This window comes from Aulonocara sp. 'chitande type north' Nkhata Bay, linkage group LG11 (genome assembly GCF_057382095.1).
Source record: "Aulonocara sp. 'chitande type north' Nkhata Bay isolate Kocher_YH1m ecotype deep benthic linkage group LG11, A_spYH_male_GT1.1, whole genome shotgun sequence".
In the NCBI taxonomy this organism is placed as follows: Eukaryota; Metazoa; Chordata; class Actinopteri; order Cichliformes; family Cichlidae; genus Aulonocara; species Aulonocara sp. 'chitande type north' Nkhata Bay.
The window spans coordinates 17,841,072-17,860,561 of NC_141354.1; the positions used below are offsets into that span (position 1 = coordinate 17,841,072).

Sequence of the window (19,490 nt, forward strand, 5' to 3'; positions counted from 1 at the left end):
ATTTACAACAAACAGTTTCATATTTCCACGTCAGTTTCTCAATAAACTCATGACTCGTCTGAGTCATGTTTGTCTTGCGCTCAAGACAAACAAAGTCAAAAGTTCAGATCGCAGTGTGGAGAGTGCGTATGTGTACCAGTTATAAGTCAAATTATTATCAATGCAAATGATCATTATCATCATCATGTATCACAACAATAAAATAAATAAATAATTACACCCTAAAAGTGATTAAGAGAAAACTTTGTTACAACATGTATGTGTATAAATCATAGAGAGAAAACAGGTAATTCAACTAAGAGGGTGGAGAAGGTTTACGACAGTAATTAAGACTTTGTAGACACATGTTTGAAAAAAAAAATCCTACAAGCAAAGGTATACATTAAGTATGTGTGTTAGAAAAGAGACTTTTATCTTCAACAATGGAAAGACCTTCACTGATTGTAACCACCCTAAAACAGTTTTCATTAACAAAGTTGCTAACAAGACAGCAACTTCTCAAAGTAAAGAAGTAAACTTCGTTCTCACTTAAAACCAAACAGGAAACACAACATATGAAAAATATCTGCAATGTTTGGTTTTTCACTGTCTGCACTCAGTATGTGAATGTGCCACTGACCTCTTGTTTCCCTGTAGGGGGAGAAGCTGAGAGGCCGCTAGTCTGTGCGATACTGGTGATAATTTAAACCAGAGACGCACTGTTTGGCAGTGCAACACAACACTGCCTTGTTTGCAGTAATGACCACCAGATTACATCTGCCATGTGTGTGAGCCTCTGCATGTACATGTGTGTGTAAGAGACCCCCATAAAGTCAAAGAGTTAGTGAGGGGACTTTGTCCTCCCCAGTGCCACTCCACATATCCCTCCACCCGCACAAGTAGCCACACTTCACACAAGTGCATCATTCATTCAGTCTTTTACGAAGAATCTAAGAGGGAACAAGTCAAAGAGATTACTGAATCTGGCTGCTTACTGAGTAACTTGAATGGACTGAACTTAAGCAGAATATGTCCCTCAGTCGACAAGTACAGTAGAAATACTCTCTCACACATGCAGCTTTACACATAAGAACTGTTGCTAGCACAGGAACTACCTCTGTTCAAGCTTTAAATGGCCCTGAAGATTCACTGGTCTGGACTCAGTGCTGATTGGATTACAAATAAATGGCATTTAAGAAAGAAGAAAACCAGCAAGCACCAGAAAAATCTGCTATATGAGCTGACACAAAAGCATCAAAATAACCAAAGTGACATTGTTCCTGTCATTTTTGACAGGAACAATGAATCGTAAATGGTCATTTTTTGAGTTTGGTGGACAGAGCAATGGAAACAGAAAACTGAGAGGCCCGTTTAGAGAGGACCTGGTGTAGGCAGGTCCTGCAAGGGAAAGGTTAACCTCACAATTGTTAATCACATCAAACGAATGCTGTATGACAAGCTTGTTTTGAAGAGTTTACAGCAGAAAAACCATAGTGTTAAATGACTATATATAGAAAATGTCTTATTTAAATCAAATACACCTAAAGAAAAAAGTACTTTCAGTGACTTGGGAGAGCTGAATGAGCTGACACTTTGTTCAAGTTCACCTTTAATGTTAATGCTGCAACAGATGGCCCAGCTGCCCTCACACAGCAACAAGCTGACACGGTATCCCACTGTGCGTGTGCGTCATTTTATGCAAATATGCAGCACTTCATTCTCAAGTATGATACATTCAAAACTGTAAAGTCTTAACACACAAGCACATTTTCCCCATTACATTGTAGATTTCTCTGTGCTGCCTCTGCACTCCTGCATCCTTCTCTCTGTCCTTGAAGGAAGGATCACTGGCAGATGAAGCCACTAAAGCCACACCGTAAGTGTTGCTGTCAAAGATCAGTGTGGGTACACTTTCCCTTGACAGCCTGGACATAGTCAGGGGTGAGGTTAGAGATTTAAAAAAGTGAAAATGAGAGTTAATCTTCCTGAATGATATTTGGGCTAACTGAGACCACAGAGGGAAATTCTCTCAGTCGCAACTTCCCCGCCTACATGAACGAGTGTATTTATGTGTGTGCTGCAGGGAAGAAAGGTCAACTTTGTTGGGCCCAAGCTTGGCTGCTGGGACGTGGGCTTGTGTTAAAAAGTGCATTAAGAAGAGAAACCTAAAATTAGCAGCCACAGCCACAACACATCTCTGCAATTGTGAGCTTGTCACAAAACTACAGATGTACATAGTTTCCTAGAAGTAAACAAATTAGTATGCACACACACACACACACACACACACACACAGCGTATATGCAAATAAAACACACTTGAGTTTGACAGAAACTGACACTCATACACAGAGCATAAACAGACCAAGATCAGATCAATGTTTTCCTCAAAAACGAGGTGTACAGTGAGACAATATCAGCTAATATCACTGCTTTTTATAACTACTGGGGCTACTGAAGCTGATTCTTCACTGCTGTCTTTTGTCTTGAATAATAACAGAAAAGATTTAGAACAGCCCGTCCACTGTGCAAGTATCACTTTAACCAACAATAAGACAAACAAACAGCCAAGTTTAAGACAAACTGAGTCCTAATCTATTTGAGCCGATATCTGCAGATAGAAATGTGTAATCTGTAGGCAAGGAAGAATACTTTTGCTACTGGAAACCTTCTAGTTCTAGTTGGCAGGGCAATTGATTAACTACTGACCAATCACGTTTGATCACACCTTGGTTGCATCCAGATTAACAGTCCATGTGGTGAGCAGAAGAGGGAATGCAAATGCTGCTGAAATATAATCTAGAAACAATCGGCTATTGTCTTGTACTGGATATCAGCTGGGTACAGTGCACCCCCAAAACACTGGCTTCTGTTCACAGAGGCTATGTCATCAGAAAATAGCCAGCAGCTTCCCAAATTGATTAATTGACTCCATTTTTGTTTCCACAGAAATTCAGATTACAGTTCGCTGTATTTATTTTTCTCCCCGTGTTCTACCCCATGACATCTGCTGTATGACGTAAGATTAGAGAGAAAGACGGGAAAAAACAAACATAGGATAACTCCTGCAGTGTATCTTTTCCATCGGTAGAAAAATATCAATTTGGCAGCTAACTTAGTAAATAATGATTTCAGCACTTCGGAGATAAACAGCACTGAGGTGCATTTGCCAGAGAAGTATGTTTTAAATTTGGCTTTGCATGCATGTCAGATGTTTTAAATCCGAAGCTCACTGGTCTAACCGGGTTTATGTTTAAACAAAAACAGAGAGCAAACAGCGCTAACACCCACAAACACTTGTGTGGACACACACTGTATGCGTGCATAGGCAAGTGCACAGATGATTCTATGGTACTCTATTTGCTTCTCTACAACGTACCTATTCTTTCTCATGTGACTTTCACGTTCCTGGTCCCTTAACTGTATGACAAGGGCAACTGGACAACTCTGAATTTGTAATGTTGACGTATATATACTCTATGCAAAGGAGAAGGCTGTAACTAAATATTTTAGAAAACTTTTCTTGCATTTTTGTAAGCTTGCAGCACAAAGCTCGCCCAAGGGATGAGATATTGGTCTGCACTGGACAGAAGACAGGAAATGTACATAGCCAGAGCCAGCCTGAGAACAGAACCCTCTCAGAGAGGGCATTGAGACAGTGGGTTAGTTCGGGATCTAAGGCTGCTCTGTTATGGAGGCCAAGGCATGAACAGAAAAGGGGCAAAGAGGAAAGGCCCCGATTTTTTTTTCTTTTTTTTTTTTTTTTTTTAAATAGTTGTATGAACGCCTGTCCACAGCAGCACACACAGAGTGTGCTTAGAGAAATGAGCAAAATACATTGAGAATTGCATCAAGTCTTGTATGCAGAGCATTCCAATGTGGGTTTAGAAATCAGTGAGTCTTTGAGAAGTTAAAGCAAAAATGTTTATGTCAACTCGAATGCTTTTTGCTTTAATTAAAAGAAGCTGGGTGTAAGTCAGTTCCCAGTAATTACATGGTCCAGTGTCACTCACAGTAAAAAAAAAAAAAAAAAAAAAAAAAAAGACTGAAAAATGTAAAACAGAAGCATCATTGAGAAGCAACTGGAGCATGCATATGTATCTACACTGACTCACAAAGACTTAAGAGCACAAATGTCTTGCATGCAAATGCCTACATGAACATACACACCTACAATCACTACTGCTACTGTGTTATTGTGGAGGTCATTAATTACTCTCCTCTAAAACTTGTGATACAATATTGAATTCATTATTAACTTTTTGATGGCAAGACCTGCAACACCTGAGGTAGAGCGGGGCTCTCAGGATGTTTGTGTGCGGTACCTTTCATCATCCAAACATAGTGCTGCCTCTCATTTTGGACTGATGAGTACTAAGGTCTTTAGAAATGCCTCTGAAACCTTTCACACAAACATCATTTGCCTTTAATTACAGGGAGGAGCACCTCTACGAGCCACACCTCCAATATCCTCTCTTTAATTGGAACACCTGCCTCAAGGTAGCTTTTTGGGGAAGATGTTAGGACACGGACTTCCATCCAGCCTGTGTTCAGATTGTGCATGTTAAGAGTAACTACTTGTGCTTTATTTATTAGGACCTGGATAAAAATCCAATTGCATTTTATGAGTAAATGGTGCAGAAACTTGAGATCTTGAGACTGTACATGTATTTATTGTGCGTCACTTGAACCTCTCATCCAGTGGGAAAGCCCACACTTACTGGTGACAGGGCTAAAAAGCAGCAGATGTGACGGCTTCTGCCTCGAATTAGCAGAAGTGCCAAGTACAACAATTTATATAATATCTGCTGACTTGGGGTGTGTCAGTTGTGTGTTCTTTTTTAAAGTTTCAATTTCACAGCTTTATTATTTAAAAACAAAAGGAGTGATCACTGATAGTTATCATGGAAGAAAATACACTACCTCTAGGCTAGGAGTTATTTTGGGATGCTGAACTCATTGTTGGCACACAAAGGTCTCAGTGGAGCTAAGCTATTCCATAAGGAGGGGCAGAGCTGCTGTTAATGGGAGAGGTTATACAAGGCAGTGTAAAGAGGTCAGAAAGATGTAGCACAGCCGCTCTGTGACAACCAGAAGCAAGCTGTCAAATACACACAGATCGGCCACAACATTAAAGCCACGACTGGTGTGTATTTTGAAGGTCCCCTTTGTTCTGCCGAAACAGCTCTTGTCCGTGGGGACGCAGACACAGAACCTCTGGGGATGGGTTTTGGTTGGTGGCTGTAGATTCTTTGGGTTTTGAGGGTTTTAGGTGGGGTCTGGGCTAATTCCAGCACATCCTGCGAACAATCAGTTGGATTCAGATTTAGGGAGCTCTTTGTCTTAGTCATATTCCTGGAGCTGCTATCTAGCAGTTTTTACTAGCAGTGGCGCATTGTCCTGGATAAGAAGGATTTTGCAATTAGAGAGGGTGAGGAGTTAGGAACATCCACACAAATACCTAGACCTGACGTTTCCCTGCAAAACACTGCAATCTATGTAGATGATCAGTGTCAGTCATCTCGCCATTAGTGGTCTTAATGTTGTAGAATTAAAAGCACTGGCATTATTGTTGGTAAAACTCCGGAAACTTGTGTTGACAACAATATTCATACTATACACTTTTATTCTCTGAATACTTTAGACTTCTATGTCTAAGGAGAGTCCAAGAATCACAGAAGCTTTGTAAAGCTGGGAGGCTTCCAGTCAGTCTACTGGTGTGTGTTCAGTTGATGTTTTGCTTTTCCTCCACTGCATGCCTGTAATTACTGCAAGTGACAGCTAAGATGGATGTCAACAGACAGGATGTGCATGAGATTTATCCTTTTAATAACAGCTAACTAATATTACACCATGGGAGCACAATAAAATATCTGGCCTTTAGGGTTAGAGCCTTAAAAAATGTTTTCATGGAACATTTATTTTGATTATGTATTTGATATAGATCACAGGAGGATTAAAGTAATTATAAGCTCTACAAAAAAAGTTGCTAACTAATCTTTTTAGGTTATAACAGATCCAACAGGCTTCTACAAGTAAGCTTTGTGGCAGGTGTCTATTTCATCTCCACGGACTCAAACGTGTCCAAACAGACTCAACATCAGAGCCGCTGACAGAGTCACGGGGATTAACATACTGTATGTGCACAGGCTCACATCCACATGCAGACACACACTTAAAGAGCACACTGGGTATGTACACACTCTACAAGTAGTGACAGAATCCTAACACCTGCCAACCTGCTTGTGAAACTGAATGGATTATTTTTATTGCTGTGAACTCTTCTGGGGAAATTAGGTGTGAGAGACAAGTGCACTGTTTCCCACACAGACCTTATTTGGACAAACTGCTAATATGGGCTAAATAACAGATATAATAAAAGACAGAAATGTATAGACCTCAGTAAATACTTTCCTGGAAACTTAATGGGCTTAATCACTAGTTTCATTGAATAAAACATTAACTTTATTTTGTAATCGATGGGCATTGCACAAGTCAGAAAGGAGGACTATCTAGCGTGTGCTCATTGGATAATAAGTTGTCAATGAACTTGTGGAGTCCTCGGTTTCACAATCATATCCACTCCTTGTTTGGCACATCTGATGTCAAAACACCAAGATGGCGATGAGAGAACCCCCCCCCCCCAAAAAAAAAAAACAGCTTGAGGCTTCACTAACTAATCAGTGATGTCATGGTGGCTACGTCCATCTTTTATACTACCTATTATTATCTTTACCGTTTTTGTCCAAAAGAAAAGGACAACCTCTCATCACTTTACTCGTGGACAAATATCGTTGCTCATCTTATTTTGAAAATTTTGGGATTGCTAACAAGTCAGCCTCCTTCCTGTCTGGCCAGTTTGCTGTCCTTGATGTCGCTGGGCTGTCTCTCCAGAGAATGCCTCACCCCACAGACCGACACTCCATCATATTGAACTTCAGTCATGCCAAACTTACTGAGGCTGCACGCTTGTACAAGGACTGCTGTCGCCATATGCAGTCCAACACAGTGACGCTGGAGACAGCTGCGAGACAAGAGGTTCATCGAAGAGACCGCTTCATTCCAACAATATGCAGTTCTTATAAAGTGTAAACATCTCTTTATATTATTAATTGTAACTTTAGCTTTTGGTGTCTCAATTGTTGCATACAGTGAGATCATCTCTCTGTGCAGGCCAGATGCCGTCAGCTGTTTCACTGCGGCTGCCTTGAGAAAGGTAACACAGATATACATGTACACACAAACAAGCAAAAAAAAGACCACAGGCACACAGAAACAGATACAGACACACAAGATCTTTCTGTACAAGAGGAAACAATGATGCATCTATAATTTGATACTAAACAGAGGGAAAGAAGATCTACATGGAAAATGGACTGTCGCTTGATGAAACAAGAGAAAGGATTATTCTCCAGAAAAGCTGTTTTTGTCTGTTCTCGTGTCCCTGTTATCGCTCTCTCTCTCTTCAGGGATTCAATAAGGCTTTGTCTCCTTCTTCACCAATGACCGCTACTGTTTCAAGTTTTTGCAGTCAGGAAATAGACACTCCAGACTGCCTTGTGTTGTCTCCATGGAAAGCGAAAGTTGTGCAAAACACTACCTCAGCTTGTTTTTCATCTACCACCCAGCACCTTGTTCAGAAATATATTTTAAAAAAAGGAGAGGAACGTTAAATGTTAACTCTAAATCTTGAAAAAAATCAATACAAAAATCCGAATTCCAAAAAAGCTAGAGCACTGTTTAAAATGTAAATGATGACAGACACAATTTGCAAATAAATGACCTTGTTTGTATTGTAATAATGATAAAGTTCCTCAATTTAGAAATTTGACATGTTTTTATGTTGTATTGTGAACATATTACAGATTTATGAGATTTGCAAATCACTGCGTTCTGTTTTTATTTACATTTTTTGTGCCAGCTCTTTTTGGAATTAGAGTTGTATATGGTTTCCATTTTGGAAGCAAACAAGCCTGTGAGTATCCATGGAATCAAATCATAGCACCGTCAACTGGAATCTAATTTAATAACTAACTAAAAGAAGGTCACTCTTTTTCCTTCAGTAAATCCACAGACACCTCTTAGTGTCAGCTTGTTTGCCAGTCTCTAGGGCACAGGAGGACATGTTCAAAACATGTTTAATCATTAACGTTTTCACATGAGTTTAAATCAAATAGAACCATTATACCTATTAGCACAAACACTGTCACACTGCTTCAAGGCCAGAACGGCTCTGTAGATGCGTGCGTGTGTGCAGGATAAATGAAAGAGTGAAGTCAACAGTGAAGAAAAAAAGCTTACTAAAGAGCAATGCCTGAGCATAACTAGCATCACTTGATGAATCGTGTTTAAATACAATCGAGCCTGAAACCAATGCAATCTAGGGTAGCTACAGATTTAAGTTTTCTAAGTAGGTTTAACAATCAGAGACAAAAGAAATCCAACAACCTTATCTGTCCTGGCATATGTTGAATCTTTCAGCTGATGGTTTGGTCTGGTCTGCAGTGCTGATGTTGGTTTTTCCAACAGCACAGAAAATGTCCAGAAGCTTAAGGAGTAATTTATCGTCTACCTTAGAATAAGAAATGCTTTGCCCTAAAACTAAAGTCAATCTTTGTTACTTTTATTAAACTTTATCCACTTGACATTCGAGTTCCTTGATTGTATTCAACTAATAAACCAGTAAGCTTAGACCTTTACAACTGTAGACAATAAACTTTTGAGTTTATTTTGGTAATACATGTGTCTTTAGCTTGGTCCATGTATTACAGAAACTGGCGTAATGCTCGAGGTTCGCATGCTTTTTCTCTTCTGCTAATCTTTATCAATACATCTGGTCCTCATCACTGAATTCAAACACTATAAATCACATTTCTACAGAAACATCTAGCAACAGCTAATAATTATATTGCTACAGACTTTCGCTGGACTACATCCAAAACTTGGCTGAAGCGTTTTATTAAACCACAATGATTAGCTCATGCAATGACTATTTACTAATGTTAACACCGGGGGGTTGTTTTAAAAGACCAGTGTGTTTTGCTTGAAACAATTACAGTATGGCTACAAAGCACTACTGAGATTTTACACAATTTCTTCAATCTAAAGGTTGCCTCAGTGGGCTTAATGCACTTCAATATCAATAAGAGCTCAGGGGAATAAGTGTAGAATAGTGTCTGAATGTAATTTGTAGCAAACATTTTATTTATAGAGCCACTAAACAGGCCTGAGAGAGCTACTCCAAAACCCTGTCAGCAGTAATCAAGAAACCATATGGCTACATCCTAATTTGATAAAGCAACTGACTTATCGCACGAGGAATAAAAATATACGAGAGAAGCCAGAGTCGGTAAAAAAAAAAACTATTTTCCAAGGAAAATATTAGAAAAGGGTTAGATTCTGTGAAAAAGGTGCTTTCATTTTAGTACTGGAACTCAGGGAGCTGTCAAAGGCGACCACTGTTTTACAGCTTTTTATTGCCAGCAACCCTGATCTCCACAATAACTCAGTGCGACGTTTACTGCACATGTTCATCTTCAGCTCTTTAGTGAAGATGCTCCTTCAGTCGAAGAATCGTTGAGGTTTTTGATAAGCAGATAGTCTATGAAGAGCATATTTCTAACAACAACAATAATACTGGTCAATCATACAAACAGATAACTTAAGGTGTTTTGAGACACTTTATACAACCTAATTATTATTCCCAATGGGACAGTAAACTTCTATTTTAAGGTCTACAAAGACCATCAAGTATCTAACTCTGATTATAGAAGAGAAACAATATAATTAAAACCTAATACCAGTGTAAGACACTACTGTGTTGTATAGCATGCTATCCTTTTGTTTCCCAACACTCCACTCACAGGGTGTCCCTCTGGGTAACATCCCCGACCTACACAAAGCCAACCGGCACAGCAAAATTAATCTAGACAGTCTTGATTGAAAAATGCAAATTTGATCTTCTTTAAATCACCACTTGTTTCCGTGCTTGCTCCCCAGAGAAGGATGGCAGTCTCAGTGTGTTTTTATTGGCAAAGAAATTACCACTGGTGGTGCTGAAATCTCTTTCTAGCTCAACATTTCTCCTTTAAAACACAGGAGCATTTTGGGTTGCATCTCACACCTGCTGCTGCACATGAAAGCCATCCAGTGCTAAAAATAAGTTTAAGTGGAGTCAAAAAACCCCTAACTTCATACTAGAGGACTAAGAGGATATGAAAGGATTTTATGTGCAGGGATGTGTAATGATTTGTAGGGTAATACGCAGCAAACATATCTCCATGAAGGTTGTACACCCACCAGCCTGTGTACATTTAAATGCATTATTTAAAACTAAATCTTGGATGGGGTGCTGCCATGGCTTACCTGGATCAGCACGTGACAGGTTAGGTTCAAATCTGCCCCCCCCCCCACACACACACACCTACTGTCCTGTTCCATAAAAACTGAAAGCACCAAAGATAAAATTTGGAGTGCACTTCTCACATGTCGCAGTTTTTATAAAACACCACAAAGCAAAGTCGAACCTCATGCTGCTTCTATAATCTGACTGATAAAGCAGTCCTTTCATGTTAACGCCAATAAAAGTACCTGCTGTCAGATATCAAAGTCTGCCGGTTTTATAGATCACCCCTTAAATCTTTTTATACTATAATCCTCCCAATATATAAAAGGCAATACAACACATTAACTACCCAAAAGGGCAATCGAAACCTCTCTTATTATGATTAAGACGTTAATTGACCTTTAATATGTGCACATGTGAGGACAAGAAGATTGGAGTAGATAAAAAGAAATAAATAAAAGAGGTCACAATGTACTGCATAAACGTGAGGCCTCAGAAGCACCTGAAGACACACACACACAGACTATGACATTTAAAAAGAAATATTTACTGTATTTCAACACAAGCATCAGTAAGATCTTGAACGAGACGAAGTGAGATGTTGAAAGATTTGTTTCCCAAAAAGACCTAAAAATCTAGCCAATTTTAGCCCCTCTGAAGTCTGTATACATAAAAAAATCTACTTAAAGAAATTAAAACAAGTTTAATGGATACAAATCTGATGGTTCATGTAATCTTTGAGTCCCACTGAAAGCTAAGTTTAGCTGTTAAAACTGCACATGGTATCACTACCTTTTTTTTTCTCAACACTGAAGACTCGTCTGGGACACCTGACTTTTTTCCTGCCCACTACAGTTTTATTTAATCCATGACTAAAAGCAAGTTCAAAGTCTCCTAACGTTCTCCTGCAGTTAAACTGAGCTAACCGAACACTTTCAGTGCCAACTGTCTCTGAATAATAATTACTTCAACTGTTTTAAAACGGACTGTTATCCTGAGAAATCTGAGGCAAGAAATAAGACTTGCCTAATCTCTCCTTTATCGACCATATATTACTGATAATCTGACAGCCTCCACATTTATTTGGGGCAATACAGTATCATTGTTTTTCAGAGGAGTGGAAAACTCCAAACATGTCTCTCTGTTTCTGTTAATGAACGCATCAAAGTGTTTGGGAAAGTAAGGAAAACTGTGTAGATTTCAGGCTAACTCTGCTAAGATGGGTAACAACTGGTGCACCACTAAAACACTTCAGTTGGAGCATGTGCTCTTGGATTCCGACATAAATAGACTTTTGACAGTTTGGCTCAAAGGGCATAACAAACTGTTTCAAAATATCAAAAGAACACATCTTTACTCAGTGTTCTTCTCTCCCCATTATCTCTCCAACACATGTTGTCATTACAGCAGCTCTCTGAGCTCACTAGTGCATAGCCAATTCAGTAAAGTCTTTAATCACCACAGAAAATCAAACAACCTTGTCTTGCAGGAATACCGCCATTAGGTAGACAAAGAGTGCATGTGTGCCCATGTAGGTTTGATGGTATTATAGTTCGATCTCTATTAGTTTAAAGCATTTTTATACAAGCATTTTAGAGGATAATGCAGTGATAAGCAGACTAAAATCCCTTTGCTATAAGATACTGTCAAAGCTTTTGTAAGCTACTGACAATAATTCACACAAAAGGTTTAATATGTAACTTCTGTATAATGGATTATTTTAAATTCGATCTGTAAATCTAGGATTTGAGACTCATTAGTAAAGTTCTTATGGACAGGTTATCTACCTGTGTCCCAGACATGCAGCAGTGTATTATAACTCATTATCCATGTTTGCCTCTATTCTGAATCGCTAGGTGTTTAGTCAAGTCTGAAAAACAGAGCAACAAAAAATGAGGGGTGGTATATGATACCCCTACCATATATATATATATATATATATATATATATATATATATATATATATATATATATATATATATATATATATATATATATATATATATATATATATATATAGATAACAAAAATGGAAAGTGATGAAAGAGCACAAAGAAAATGACGCAATGCTCTTAAGCTAACTGAATATGACTCCTTCAAAGCCAACAGTATACAGTCTACTGTATGAGTTCAACACCAGAGAGCGAAGAGAGCAAAGACTCCCTGCACTCCCCCGACTCTCTCTTTAGCTCCGTACACTCTTCTCTCGTTCTCTTTGCTGTGAGTGAGGTGATGAATGTGTATGTCTATCTCAGTTTCTATTAATAGTTTGGTGCAGGGCTGGAGGTGTCAAGGCTGGGGAGGGATGAGATCTTTCACCCTCTCCCTTACGCTCTCATAAACATACAGAATAAAAGCATGCTACCACAGAGTCCAGATGTAGCCGAAGTGGGGTGTAGGTGGGGGTCTGTTGAACGAAGCAGAGAAGAGGGGGGTAGAGGTGCAGGACAAAAGCCTGCAGCAGAGCTTCAAACAGGGTACTGAGTGATTTACTACCCATATGACAGAAGCACAGCAGAGCTACACAAACACAGTGACGCACGAGTAATAAGACACATAGACTGTCAAACAATGACGCAACAGTTTTATCCCTGTGAGCAGTGCGGTCTAACGTGTAAGAGACGAACAGTAGGTTTGATGGAGAATACTACTACCAGCTACACACTGAAACTTCCTACCTCTTGAGTTGGTAGCCAAGTCGGCCACTTTCTGAAATGCATCTAGGAAGGCGGCCACGGCAACCACTGTCGCCCTAGAAGAAATGAGAAAGACAAAGGTTGATTTAAAATAAAATGACAAAAAATTTACCAAAAAAAAAAAAGAACTGCAGCATACAAGTGATGGTAGTCAAAGACACAAACAAATCTGATCATTTTAAGATGAAAAGAGCCACCCAACAGGGAGACGTTAGTGCAGTCCAGCATAACCGATAACTCTCTGCTACGTTCACCATTAAAACAGTGGACATCACGTGTGCTGCCTCCTACATGCTCTACCCAGGCAGCTCTCTCGCCTAAACCGCGATCACTTCCTTTAGCGGACCCTTTCCTGCTGTGTGCTACATATGAGAAAGGACAACTGTGGAAAAATACCCCGAAATTCATGTGTGAAAATGGCATAAATGTGCTAGAGTATCCTGAACATATTGTTTAGTGTGTATTTAGGTTAAAACTTGAATGTGCCCTGCTGTGTGAGGAATGTCTATGCAATTACTTAAGAGACCACTGGAATCTGTCTGGCTCAGCAGAGCGGCTCTCGAGTTTGCCACACTTACAGGTCAATGAAAGGATCAATGGGATCTACCCTGTTCGGCTGTGAAATGGAAGAGCGAGTGTGCAACTTAAACCGGCGTTCCTGTCATCTTGCATCGCTTAGCAAAGTGCAAGTGCAGTATAAACTACCTTTTAATCGTGGCAGATTACAGAAAGGGCAAAATCCAGTGCATCATAAAAATGAATGGAAGTCTTGTGTTGATTACTTTCTGTTTTACTCACTACAGAAACTGTCTTCCTAGTACACCAACTTGATTGCCGACCTGGCTGTCCGGCAGACCAGCTGTTGTGCGTGCTCGCAGCAGGCGGCTTAACTGTCGAACCCACTGACAAGTTAACGTACTTCAGATCTCCCATTGATTAAGATCACAGGTATAAATAGATGAAAGGCTCTCGGTGTGGGCACGTGCATGTATGTGATATCAGATCTACCAAACAGAGACTAGGCAACCGCAATCAGTCATGCGTGCCAGACAAAGAAAGACAATTGATGAGAAATTTTCCACAGCACTCCCAGCCACAATAGATTGTTTGTTCTAACACAGGGGATGTTAATTTGTCAAATACTTGTTAACTTCCATGGGTGAAGACAAAACCTTCATAACACAACCTGGGAGTTTCCCACTAGGAACTACGTTTCACAACTGGAAAAAACAACAACACATAACTGATTACAGGACAGAACTGCAAAGTATTAATATTCCAAGAAAAATGTACTACAGAAATAGCAATAACACATCAGGGTTGTAGCCACCATCGTATAGTCAGGTTCCATCCATGTTTTTTCTGTTCATAAAGGCTTCTTCTTCTTTTGGATAGTCCCTCTAAGGGTCTTCTGCCACCATCTCATCCTATTCCTAGCATCCTTCTTTGTCATATGAACCCTCTGCAAGTCACTACATCCATGAACCGTCTCCATGGTCTTCCTCCTCTGTTCACCATCCCTCCTTTGTACAAGTCCAAATCATCTCAAACTTGCCTTCTTTAACTTTTTCTCCAGCAATAATAGGTGATACATTCAAATAAGGTTTTAGTGTCACTAATTAGACATCTGCACAAATATGAACTGTTGTCACAATGCCCCCCTACTTTTATTCTTTATCAATTTTTCCCATTAAACATTTTTACTTTACTTAACTTTGCTCCAGGCATTCTTTGGATATTACATTTCTGCATGGATGATGGTGACTGAAAGCATAATGCCTCAGGCTACGAATGGGCTGTCGCCAGCATGGAGGCATGAAAATAGATGTTTATCCAAAGACATATACAAGGCAAAGCTGAAAGGTTTTTGCACAACACACCTAAACCTCAATCAATCTGTCAGCAGTTGTGTTGCAGTGTGGGTAGTGCTGGATCCTGGATACAACAGGAAGAAACAATGAAGGAATAAGCTAATTAGAAAATCAACCCTGGTTCTACAGCATTGACTTGACACCGTTTGCTTTATGTCTCACAGTATTATCAGGAGCGCAATAATAAATCGTTTTCTATTAATACATATCTTTTGGGATAGAAGGAAACTGGGTTTCAATCAAGAACAAGTGATGGAAATAAATTCTGCTTCACATACATTCCTAATGCTGACTTACATATAGTGTGCATTTGTATCTCACTGTTTCAATAAAGTTGTTTGGAGATATCTCAGAGGGGCCTTATGCAAGGCTGACAGAAAGGAAAAGCAGACCAGATGATAAACAACCCTGATGCAAAGATTAGTCAGAGCAGGGCTGTTAGGTGCTAACATCCTTCAAAGGACAAAACCTTTTCTTTATCACTGCAAAAAAACTAATGCAATATTGCCTAACAAGTGTTGTGTTGTTTCAGAGCTGACCAAGAGATCCTGGGGTGTGTCCTGCGAATGGAAAAAGAAACATACGCGCAGGCAGACATAGATTCCTTTCTATTTCAAGCCCAGTGCGGGCACCAGAACAACCTCTAACTGATATCTGCCCCCACTAATTTATAACATGCACACATTGGTCTATGGATCATATTTTACGTGCATTTGCAGCAAAGTCAAGTTTAAGTCATTAATTCAAAGCAGACTTGTGCAAACACTGCTTTCAGCAACCCTGGCTCAAGACAACTTAAGTACAATATGTGGTAGTTAACCGTTACTTGTGATGATTATCTGCTTTTATCTGCTACATACTTTTGCAAGAAAATGCTATTAGTCTAGTTTTAACATTAATTCCAGCTCTGTGACCTTTTTGTGTTACAACACAAAGAAAATTGGTAACCCTAACCCAACTGGGAGGAGAACCTAGGGCCGATCCAGGACATGCTGGAGAGATTATGTCTTTTGGATACCTTGGGAATGCCTAGAAGAGCTGGATGAGGTGGCTGAGGAGAGAGAGGACTATCACTACTCAGAGTGCTGGTCCTGTGACACAGTCCCACATAAGGACTAGAAACGGATAAAATGGATGGATGATAAAAAAATTAAAAAAAAGTCTCAACATGCCAAAAATAAGACAGAAAAAAAAAAAAGAATCGGCTCTCGACACCAGTACAATAGTGACCTCACTTCTACCAATGGTCTTAAAATCTGCACACACCCCTGTTCTTGATTTAGCATAAATGACTTTAACATAACTATTCCAGAAGGCTTTGGTCAAGCCAATTCAAACTCCCTATACAGATTGACACAGTCCAGCAAAGTGCACTTTCTGACAATGATACATTCAGCACCACTGCCCTCACAGCCCTATTCTTAGTGCAGCAGAAACTGGAAAGAAACTGGAGCAAGTTTGAGTAGGAAGAGGGTCTGTTCAACTCAAATTGATAGCTCTTTATCAATAAATGAATCTATATACATATCCTACTGCTTATTTGAGCCAAGTAAGTTTTTCTAAAGATAGAAAAATAGTTCAAATCCAACACGAGCTGTCTTTTTAAGGTTTATGTTGGTCTCTTTCAACAGAAAATGAACTTAAAAGCAGACTGGTGGGGGACCGTATCAAAGTCCAGCTTGGACACAGCTGTGTCAACCTCGGTACACCAAACAGACCAAACACTGACAAGTTAAAGGAGGACTGTCATTAGAAATCAGTTAGCCTATATTCCACCCTGCCTTCCTTCTTCAAAGCTCTGTTCTATACGCAAACACATGTGTATATATTTGTGCGTGTGTGTGTGTGTGTGTGTGTGAAACTCTTTAGAACCACAAAGAGCAGAGGGAAAAAAATGACAGAACTACCCGAACACTGTAATTGGTTGATTTCCTAGTTACTTCGTAGGGGAGAGGGGGGCAGAGGGGCTAAATTACAGAGTAGTCTGCCTTAGGGCATCATTACACACACAGACATATGCCGCTAACACCGCTGGCTAGTCACTTATCCAGGCCAAGGAGGGAAGGTGGGTGTGTTTGTGTCGTACTCTGCGTATGCGTTTGTGTGTATGTGCGCCCCTCTATGTAGTCCACTCCCCAAACAGATTACAGAGGACTGTGGGTTGGGGGTTGTGATGTAGTCAAAGGGGCTATTTTTGCATTTGTAATGGCTTGAGAGAGGCTTTAAAGGCAAAAGAATTAGTCTTATTTGTAGGTCACCATGAGCAATCCTGCACTTATTAGTGATCCAGCAGCAAGGGCATCATTAAAGGCACCCATATGCAACAACCACTGCAGACTGTAGCGGGTGTAGGCCAAGATTAATCAGAAACATTAAGTCTAAAATGATCCTGTGAAGGATGAAATGTTTTCTGAGAGCATCAACTGGCTCATCCTCACAGAGCTGTCCAACTGACACAATGACTATACATTACATGCCACGAAGAAGGCAAACAATCATCCAGCTACCACTAGTGTACTGAGACTAAATAAAAAGATCCTAGTGTAAACCCCACCCCAAGTCAAAATCAGCAGGTTTGTACTTTTACCAATGTTCGGAGACCCAGACACACAAACACTGTTCTGCTAAACAACCAGTCATTAGCAAAGAGGTCACAAATACTCCCCTGAGCCTTAGCATGCCAGGGTCACATATTTAACCCCTGAATGATGGAGACGCTTGAATAACATATCACCATTAATCAGCCCTAATAGTGAGAAAATGGACAAAGAGGACATGGAATTCCTCTTGGAAAGAATTGTTAAGTCACTGAGCCTTTATACAGCTGTCCCTGTTAGTCTGTTTGAGGACACGTGGACACTTAAATGGAAAGAAAAATGCCATGCACTGTTAATCAAAGAATAATTGAAACCACAGGACACTTGTGTTTGCAGAACCCAATGGACAATGAGCTTTTATTTCAGCTGTCATAAGTTATTGGACTGGTGACACGTGCCCACTTAAAAACTACTAGGAGAGGTGGCTGGGATTGGCATCCATTGTTAGAGGACGACTTGGAATAATAACGGCAAAAGGTGTGTAACTGTACAACAGAGGAATGTCCTAAAGACGGGAAAATGATGAAGAGGGAAATGTAAAAGACCCCTGTGCAGTATTGCTAATGGATGAGACGTTTGTGTAAATTCCATTGCTCATTCGTGAGGTACCATAGAAGTTACGCAATAGTGATTTGGGAGTCTATCCCATGACACATACATGTTAGAGACTGATATTGCTATAGAGCAATTCTTCAATACCCCATATTTTGCAAGCGAATCATCAGCTGTGTAAGTGATGAAGGCAAAAACCAGGATATATGTATTTATTCACTTAATTGTGCCATTGGCGTGCATGAGATATTATTATTATTAGACTAAATAATGTGTTGTTTTAGTTAATCAGCCCTGTGTTTATTATCCCACCTATCTGAATTTGCTCAAACGTCATCACAAATGCAACGATTAGTGATGTACTTGTTGTTAAAAAAAGATTGTAAACCCCGAATCTTTAGATTTTCGTATATATTATGTTTATTTTATCATCCCCTTGTGAATATGGTGTTATTCTCCGTTTGTTTGTCACATTCAGCACACAGATGAAAATATGCACCTGTTAAACCTCGCAATTTTGAAAAAGAAAAGGCTACAGTCTTATCATTAAACTGCACATGTCACGTTTTCATGTGTTGGTGATTAAGCTTGTGACATGGAAGCTTCAGAGAATGACACAGACAGGTAACAAATTTGAGGAAAAACCCAAACCCTTAGACCACCATAACAAGGGGATCCAGTGGGTCTGCTGTGCTAGTTCCTCTTGTCCATTTAGAGGAAATGGTCACAGCAATACAAAGATGTTCATGTGCAAGTAATCTCCTTTAGCCTGTAAAAATTTATAACCTGTTGTGATTAGTCTCGAGAATGATAATGCCCCCATCTATTAGGTTATGCAATATCTACCTCTATGAGTAAAAGACATAAAAACACACATACACATGCACAAAAACATGCTCTCACCTGAGCTGCGACTGCAGTTTGCCTGCCTTGGTGATAAAGTCCTCCCAAATAGGGTAGCTGCTCTGTGGAAGTAAAAAAAGAAAAAAAGACTCAATCATGACTGACTGACAAGATCTCATGACATGATCAGATTTCACTTTTCCCACAGTTGCATAAGAATTAAACCGATAAAGGTCATACTGATGCCTCACCTCACCTGCAGGGCTAAACAAATCTAAACCAAGGTTTAGGCTTCCCTATGCAACCAAACCCCAAAATAACACGTTTTTCCACCTTATCAACAGCAGACCTGAGGGTTTCTGGAAATAAATTAAAGCTAAAAATGAATCAATCAGTTGTATGCAAATGAAAATCATTGGCTCTCCCAAAAATCTGGCTTTCATTTCACCCATGTTTTGTTCAATATTTCCTGCACAGACACATTTAACTGAAAAACAGGAATGGGCTCAACGACGTCCTGCGCGTGTTAGATTTCAAAATGGGTCAGAGATGTCTTTTAGCTCTAATACTATGGTATAATGAGCCTGGTTCCCAATAGGGGGGCTTTA

At 39.7% G+C, this 19,490-nt stretch overlaps 1 protein-coding gene across 7 annotated transcripts in view; it reads right to left on the bottom strand.

Moving 5' to 3' along the window:
- Window positions 1-19,490, bottom strand: part of LOC147318750 (protein MTSS 1-like) — a 48,617-nt gene that overhangs the window by 27,344 nt on the left and 1,783 nt on the right. For all 7 annotated transcript variants that reach the window (XM_086310833.1, XM_086310835.1, XM_086310832.1 and 4 more), the window contains exons 2-3: window positions 18,943-19,004; window positions 13,002-13,075 (exon numbers count right to left, since the gene is read on the bottom strand). In XM_086310833.1, coding sequence (XP_086166959.1) covers window positions 13,002-13,075; window positions 18,943-19,004 — 136 coding nt within the window. The remainder of the gene's footprint in view (window positions 1-13,001; window positions 13,076-18,942; window positions 19,005-19,490) is intronic.